Consider the following 8,517-nt stretch of genomic DNA (forward strand, 5'->3'; position numbering starts at 1 on the left):
CACGGGCCCAGCAGCTCCGCGGCACGTGGGATCCTCCCAGACCGGGGCACTAACCCGTGTCCCCTGCATCGGCAGGCGGACCCTCAACCACTGCGCCACCAGGGAAGCCCTAATAATAGCTTTTAATAATCCAGGAGTTAGGTATCTGAGATCTGGAAGAGGAAGTGACGGTGGAATAGAAAAGAAAGGTTTGTACAGGTGTGATAATACAGGGAAAGAACCAAACAGACTTTTTTTGAGATTTCAAAACTGTGTACCTGTGTGAGTGGTACTGCTTTGGGAAGAATTCTTAGCATTTTCCCCAGAGCATCCACCCCGGCAAAGCCTTCATTGATCTAACAGTTCTGAGTGCCCCAAATTCCTGCTTTAATGTAAGACCAGGTTGCACTTGGACCCAGTGCCCTCCTCGGGCCCAACCCTGTCTATGTATAACTATGGTTTGTGTCTGCCTTTCCCCGGTTTTTAGGTTTTCTTTTTTGATTCCCTTTTTGAAATTCTGGCAAGAACCACTAATATCTAAGCACAATGGGAAGCTTTCAAGGAAACATTGCTAGTGCCCAGAGTGTAATGTGTTTGGGTTGGCTTAAAGTGGCAGGACTAGATGGAATTGCTTGTCATTCAGAAATTGGATACAGAAGTCTCTTGCAGACTGAAGACTGCGTTGATCAAGCACCTGGAAAGGGCAGAGCTGAGGGATGACAGGGCTGCTGGGAGGGGTGCCCTACCCCCCAACCACACCCTCGTTCCCAGTCCTAAAAAAATGTGGAAAACACGCTGCAGGAATTTGGCATGTGTTAAAGTGGTTAATGTCAGTTTATCTTTGTCCTTTTTACTTAAATAGGTTAAACAGTGCACCGGTTGAAGGATATTCAGAGCATGTTGGAAATAAAACTACTATAAGGATGACTTATCCGGAGGGTGCACCACTGTCTGACCTCGAATATTATTCCAATGACTTGTTTGTTGCTGTTTTATTTAAGAGTGTTGACTTCAACTGGCTTCAGGCGATGGTCAAAAATGAAACCCTGGTAAGCACTAGAAATTCAGCCATCAGATATGCCTCCGTAAAAAGCGAAGGGGCCTCTGATTGGAATTAACAGGTTTTTATTTTTAAACTAACACACATGCTTTCAAATAAACACTCCCTTTGTAGAAGCCCCTCAGAACTTCCCCTGGAAACTGCTTTCAGAACTTGACTGAGTCCCATGTGGAAACTGGGATCATTACTTAGTGGAAATAACAAGCTTGGGACCAAAATGGCTATCATTGAGGTTGGCCACCCACCTTCATTCACCAGACATGAATTTACATGGCTTCTGACTATTTTCAGAAATTAGTTTTATGTGCATGAATATAAACCATTATTGAGGCAATTCAGAAGCATATACATAAATTCTCCGAAGAGTATTTTCAAAGAGATTTTCCAAAAATGCTTTGGTGGTGTTCTTTTTTTTTTTTCTTTTTTTAATGTTTATTTATTTGGCCGCGCTGGGTGTTAGTTGTGGCAGGCGGGCTCCTTAGTTGCGGCATGCAAACTCTTAGTTGCGGCACGCCTGTGGGACCTAGTTCCCTGACCAGGGATTGAACCCGGGCCCCCTGCATGGGGAGCGCGGCGTCTTATGCAGTGCGCCACCGGGGAAGCCCCTGGTGGTGTTCTTGCTGGAGTCAATTCACGGCGTTCCAGAGGGGCAGATGTGGAGGAGATGGCCCCAACTTGGTCATATTCCTTTTCTTTGTCTTTACAATAATCTATCACCTTACTTTATAGTCCCCCAGTCCCCCACATTATGTTGAAATGAATTCCAGAGGTCAGCTGTTAAGCAGTGTGTGTGCGTTTATATGCACTTGCGCAAACCAGCTGACTGTAAAGTTAACAGGACATATCAGACTTTTCACAGAAGCTTCACGTGCTGGAGAATTTGTATCTCCAAAGCTCGATTCCGTACAGGTTACTGTGGTCCTCTGGATTTTCTCTTGGGTAGTTGTTCTAGTTGAAAGATGAAGCACATACGAAATGACTTACAGTCAGTTACCAAGAGACATCACAGGACTAGGAAGTGGAGTAAGTGGAGAAGGGGGTGCGTGGTGGGGACCTGAGCACAGGCGGGGCACCCAGAGCACTTCATACCCTCGAATTGGATCTGTTTGCTTGGTTTTCCCTGGGCAAAATGGTGGCTTTGGATCCTAAAAAGGCTGACTCTCTCAGGTCATTACCTGAAGAATTTCTTCCCCAAATCAGTAAGAGCTGCTCCTGCAGTTCCTTTCCTTGTCCAGTGCCACCTTCATAGATCAGATCCTTAGAGTTGCTTGCCTGAGTTGAGGTACTGGATTTGCATAGATCTGTGACTTGGCCACAGAATGCAGCCTACAAACCCACAAGGGGCCACACCCACGGTTCTGGCCTCATTAGCAGGGGATGCGCTCTGCCCGCTTCACTGATAAGATCACTTGATTAAATCCCCCTAACGATCGCTTGCTTTCTTTCCTTAGCCGTTTTGGGTGCGACTCTTCTTTTGGAAGCAGGTGGCGGAAAAAATCCCACTCCAGCCAAAACAGTTCAGGATTTTGAATCCGGTTATTATCAAAGAGACTGCCTTTGACATCCTTCGATACTCAGAGCCTCAGTCAAGGTTCTGGGGCCGAGATAAGGTATTTTTGTCGCTACTGAAACTTAACTGTTCTTCTCTGTGTTGGAAAGGAGGCACCTATACAGCTTTCAGTTAGGCTCAGCTGTATACCCAGAAGCATCTTCCAGGGATGAAACCTAGTCCTTGATTAGATGTTCCATGTGTTTTTCCCTCTCTACATCTTCACCTCAGGGCTCCCCACTGATTAATCCCCCCACTCCTGGTGGCTCATCTGACTAGGACAGTCAGCACGTTAGCACTTCGGTCACTGAGATATTATTTAAGGTATTCTTACTCCAGAACTCCATATAATTAGCTGCAGGACACTGCAAGGAACTTCGGTGGTCAGAAAGTTCTTTACATTTTAACTCTACAGGCCACTTGGGTGAAAACTGACGTTTATCATCACTTTATAGGTGAGAGCAGTGCTTTTCAGTTGATGCCTGGATCCCACCCCATCAGACGTTCTGATTTAATCTGTCTGTGTTGTGGTCTGTACGTTGGGATTTTCAGAGTTCCCTGGGTGATTTTTATTTTTCAGCCTGCTTTGAGAACCTTGGTGCTATAGGCTGTTCACTGCAGTAGATTCTTTACCTGCAATTAGCCTGTGTTGCTACTGGGCAGAGATGCCTTTATTACCTGTTTCTTCATGATCTGAATAGCTAAACCTGTGTCTTTAAATAAAACTTTTTTAAAAGCAGTGGAAATGGTTTAAGCAAAACATTTATATTTAAGGAAAAGCAAGGAATTTTGAAACATGGGGACTGCTACCCACACTGGGGGCCTGAGATACCTCCTAGGAAATGGGGCTGGTCCAGGGTGCAGTTTGCAAATGGAGCTAGACTCAGGGGTCCTCATCCAATAGGCAGATGAGCAGGGTCTTCTATTTGCCCTTTGAATCAAATTCTAATTAAAAAGATGCTTTAACACAACTGTGTAAATTTTAAAGGAAGAATCCTGTGCTTGTTAAGGAAAACAAATACCTGAATAGTCTCCTTAAAAACAAAAACCTAGTTCTTCACTGCGATCAGTAAGAGCTAAATCCAACTCTGGCTCCAACTTCAGGCTTGAACACCCAGCTCGGGTGAAATGGTTCACATAGTGGAAGCTGTTCCCTTCGCAGTCTGCCGTTTTCCTCCAGGGCTCTGGCCTCTCCATCCATGGGGAGCCCAGGAGGGCCATGTAGTTTCTGCCCATTGCAGGAACGTGTCCAGAACCCGTGATGTGTTTTCCCTCTCATAGGAGAGCAGCCCTACCCCCGACCAGTGACTGTCGGGTCTCTGATTGGCTTTAGCTGGGCTCTCCCACACAGAGCACATGGGTTCCTCCGGAATGTGGGCTTACAACTTTTAACCTGTTGGCATCACTTTTAACAAAACAATTTTATAAAAAAGACAACATACTTTGGCAAGATTCTTAAACTAAGTTATAAAGAGGTTTCACTATAAGTGCACTTAGATTTCTGTATCTTTTAAACTGCCCCGTTTCTTTATTAGATTCCATAGTATTTTTTTTTAAACACAGGCAGATGCTAATTTGTTGGTTTGCAGGTCGATTTTATTTTAAAAATAACCTTTAAAAAATGGACAGATTTGGGCTCCCCTGGTGGCGCAGTGGTTGGGCGTCCGCCTGCCGGTGCGGGGGACGCGGGTTCGTGCCCCGGTCCGGGAGGATTCCACGTGCCGCGGAGCGGCTGGGCCCGTGGGCCATGGCCGCTGAGCCTGCGCGTCCGGACGGGAGAGGCCCCCAACAGTGAGGGGCCCGCGTGCCGCAAAAAAAAAAAAAAAATGGACAGATTTAATTACGTGAAATACGAAATTGCTGAATGGCGAAGGGTATCAGAAACAAAGTTAGTGGGGGAAAATTTATCATAGAAATCACAGAGTAAATATTCTCAAAGCATTTAGAGATTTTATTAAATCAAAAAGAAAAAGATGAGCCAATAAAGAAATGAGGAAAGTATATGAACAGACATTTCACAGAAGAAATTAGTACAGCCCAGGAATACATGATAAAATGTTCATCTTCACCAGTAATCAAGTAAAAGCGAATTAGAGCCACAGTGACATTTTTTGCCTGTTTTCTTAGCAGAGATTTAAAAGCTTGATAATGTCCTTGTTTGGCAGGAATGTAGGTAGAATTATAAGTTGGCACTTTTTCCGGAGGGTGGTTTGGCAATACATATATCACTTTAAAATATGAATAGTCTTGGGCTTCCCTGGTGGCGCAGTGGTTGAGAGTCCGCCTGCCGATGCAGGGGACACGGGTTTGTGCCCCGGTCCGGGAGGATCCCACATGCCGCGGAGCGGCTGGGCCCGTGAGCCATGGCCGCTGAGCCTGCGCGTCCGGAGCCTGTGCTCCGCAACGGGAGAGGCCACAACAGTGAGAGGCCCGCGTGCTGCAAAAAATATATATATATATGAATAGTCTTTGACCCCGCAATTTGACTCTAAAAATTTTATTAGAAGGAAATTAGAGAAAATCTGCAAGACTATTCTAGGATGTTCATCGTAGCATTGATAGCAAAGGACTAAAAACAGCCTAAACATTCATCATTAGAGAATTGTTTAAACGTTATGGTATAGTCGATGCAATATCGTGTGACTGTCGAGGATGAAGAAAAACTAATGGATATGAAAACACCTCCACAATGTATTAAGCAAGAAAATCAAGTTACAGAACATTTATTTAATCCCGTTTTTGTTTAAAAACTAAAAATGTATATATAGTTGCATAGGAAAAAGCTTGGAAAGAATGACCAAACTGTGAAGAATGCCCTTCTCTGGAGAGTGAGTCTATAGGAGTCTTTTACATTCTACTTTATAATTTATCATTTGAATTGAATATTTGCTTATTTTTTATCATTGTCAAAATGGTATTCTTCTTTTGGATAAAAACAGTAACTTGGAAGATGGCTTCTGATCTAAGATTGCATCGTCAGAAACTCCCTCATGCCTCTGCCCTCCCAGCAGACAGAGAAGCCTGTTGGACAGTGAGGGCTGCCCTTGGGGGACGTGTTCTGGAGATAACGTGCTCTGGGGAGCTTTTGATAGTTTCTGAGTTTCTCTCCATGCCTTACCCCTATATACTCCTCCACAGACACTGATGGGTACTCCTAAGGTGCTGTGTGCCGAGCTGGCCGCAGGTGGAGAAGACAGGACACACTGCCTTAGAGTCCTAAGCCCAAACAGGAGGCTGGCTTCTTTAGGGTCAATTTCCCTTGGTTTTTATTTCCAAACATGTAAAATGACTGTTGAGTTCCTTTTTAATAAGGGAGGTTGGCTTTGAGAGGTAGACGGGACACACTGGGGAGCAGGAAGCAGTTTTTATCAAATGATGGGTTCCCTGGATGTTCGCTATTCCCACCTTAATCTCTGAACTGTGAAAGGTTCACTGTTGTTCCAGTTTACAGAAAAGGAGAGCTGGTTATAGAAGTCACAGGCTCGGCTGAGATGAACCAAGGAGGTATATTTGCACATGAAAGACGATACAAGAGAATATCGAGTACTAGATGGGCAGCAGTCTCCAAGGAGGGCTTAGGCACTGCAGGGCTTTCCGTATTCCTGTCTGCCGCCCCGTGTGCTGTCTTTACCCAAGTCTGTGAGGGAGATCCCGAGAACCAATTCCAGATTTACAAGTGGCAAGATGTTGGACGTGAAGAGGGAGTGGTGATACAGTCAGAATCCAAAATTCTGGACATCTGGCATTCTAGGCCAAAGTCAGCAAGGGTACATTTTGGAAAAAACAAATGTGAAAGCCTGTAATTTGAGGCGAAAAATGTACTTGCCTGAACAGAGAGCCAGCAGAAACTGGCTGAGCTGCAGGACGTGTGAAAATGGCCTGGGGGTGTTATTTGCCAGAAGGGCAAGTAGGGGTGAAGTAAGACTGTCTTCACAAGTAAGGGGTGAAGACAGTCTTCACCAACGAGAGCTGAGCCCGCTCTGTTCTCAGGCAGAGGCTGTACAGGAGCCAGCCAGGACGGGACGGGTTCCCAAACCATGTCCGGAGAAGGGCTGTGGCCACTTGTCCCAGGGCAGACCTTGTAGACGTTTGTCGCATGAGAGAGGAAATGGGTTAGTCTTGCTATATGGTCATTCTGTGCAGGACCGGTGGGTGGAAGTTTTAGAAAGAACACCTTTTAGCTTGGTGCAGCAGGACCTGCCAGGCTGCCTCTTGCTTGTGTGTTAAAAGAATTCACATCACAGACCATGATTTAGAGTCTAGATTCCTGACCTGGATGGCAAGTCAGACTTTAGAATTGGGTGATATTTGAAATTGTGTGATGTATAAAATTGCAGCCCCCAGTGCCACTTCATCACTTTGCATGGCATGTAGCCTACCTGTAAAGCAGCGACTTGTGCTAAGACCTTTTTTTTTTTTTTGTCTTTTCTCCTTTACAGAACGTCCCCACGATTGGTGTCATTGCCGTTGTCTTAGCCACGCATCTGTGCGATGAAGTCAGTTTGGCAGGCTTTGGCTATGACCTCAGCCAACCCAGAACACCTTTGCACTACTTTGACAATCTCTGTATGGCTGCCATGAACTTTCAGACCATGCACAATGTGACCACAGAGACCGGGTTCCTCCTGAAGCTGGTCAGAGAGGGCGTGGTGAGGGATCTCAGCGGAGGCATCCATTGTGAATTTTGAACCCAGAAAACCTCACTTGAAAATGCAGTTCTGACCAGGAGGGCTGTTTTTCACAGCCTTCTTGACGCGTCCTGCAAGAACTTTGAAGTGCAGCTGGTGTTTTTTAACTTTTAATTTAAAAAACAAAAACAATACAAAAAGTTCTGCTCTTCCCACTTTTTTTCCCTATTTATTTGAAGCCAGTGTTTTTGCACAAAATTTTGTAAGTTAATTTTGAGAATGGGAAAGACTTTCCAAAGAGAATTGTATGTAATGATGTTTTATTGTATTCTAAGAAAGTTATTTAATTTGTAAAAACTCTGTTCATGTCTACTGCACATAGAATCCCAGGTCATTATGTGGAAGAAGGGAGGTGACTCCTTTGATGACAGCCCTGAATGCCTGACTCTGGTTCTCTGTTAGTCTGTTTGGTGGGACAGATGTCGGAAGCACTTCCAGGGTGATGTGCTGGGTAGCTAAACCACTGGGACTGGTTGGGCCATGCTGCTGCATGAGGCCTGGGCCGGTCGGAGAAGTTCACCGTCCCTCTCTGTTGATCTGCCTTCTGCAGGAAGACTTGTAGGAATCAAGCAGGGGAGCTGTCCTGCAGGTCCCAGGTCAAGGAGGGACACAGACATTTTCTGTGTCCTCCGAGTACTGCAACACTGCCCCAGGCGGACAACTCTTGGATTTCTTGAGAGTTTTTAACTGCCTTCCAAACACTTAAATGTTAATCCAGATTATTCCACTGTCTGTCTGAGGTGGCTTATAAAAATTAGGACAAAGCCTCTGTTCTCCAGAGTCGTAGAGGAATAAACTCTTTCCAGGAATAATCATGTTTTCTGAAACACTGAAATGAAGTCTTCCCAGTGTTATAAATTGCCTGTTTAAGAAAAAACGTTGTTTTTTTTTTTTTTTTTGAATGCCTCCTTGGCAGTGTGTACCCGGCAGTGTGCTGGTCAAAAAAAAAAAAAAGAATAAAAGCTTTTGAGGAACTCTTACAGTCTAGTTAATTTGAGTGCTTTTTTTTTTTCCCCCCCCAGAAAATAAGTTTATAAGTCTAGCTAAAATGTCCTTCTTGGGGGCTTCCCTGGTGGCGCAGTGGTTGAGAGTCCGCCTGCCGATGCAGGGGACACGGGTTCGTGCCCCGGTCCGGGAGGATCCCACATGCCCCGGAGCGGCTGGGCCCGCGAGCCATGGCCGCTGAGCCTGCGCGTCCGGAGCCTGTGCTCCGCAACGGAAGAGGCCACAACAGTGAGAGG

General features: G+C 45.5%; 1 protein-coding gene across 7 annotated transcripts in view; it reads left to right on the forward strand.

Moving 5' to 3' along the window:
- ST3GAL5 (ST3 beta-galactoside alpha-2,3-sialyltransferase 5) overlaps nucleotides 1-8,250 on the forward strand; it is a 50,178-nt gene extending 41,928 nt beyond the window's left edge. For 6 of the 7 annotated variants that reach the window (XM_027129156.1, XM_027129157.1, XM_027129158.1 and 3 more), the window contains 3 exons: nucleotides 842-1,028; nucleotides 2,491-2,649; nucleotides 7,028-8,250. In XM_027129156.1, coding sequence (XP_026984957.1) covers nucleotides 842-1,028; nucleotides 2,491-2,649; nucleotides 7,028-7,276 — 595 coding nt within the window. In that variant the 3' untranslated portion in view covers nucleotides 7,277-8,250. Of the gene's footprint in view, nucleotides 1-841; nucleotides 1,029-2,490; nucleotides 2,650-6,032; nucleotides 6,093-7,027 lie in introns of all 7 variants that reach the window. The other variant, XM_027129160.1, reaches the window with a different exon arrangement.
- Nucleotides 8,251-8,517: the final 267 nt, after the last annotated feature.

The sequence above is a fragment of the Aethalodelphis obliquidens genome, unplaced genomic scaffold (genome assembly GCF_003676395.1).
Source record: "Aethalodelphis obliquidens isolate GAN/ISIS:26980383/991018 unplaced genomic scaffold, ASM367639v1 scaffold35, whole genome shotgun sequence".
In the NCBI taxonomy this organism is placed as follows: Eukaryota; Metazoa; Chordata; class Mammalia; order Artiodactyla; family Delphinidae; genus Aethalodelphis; species Aethalodelphis obliquidens.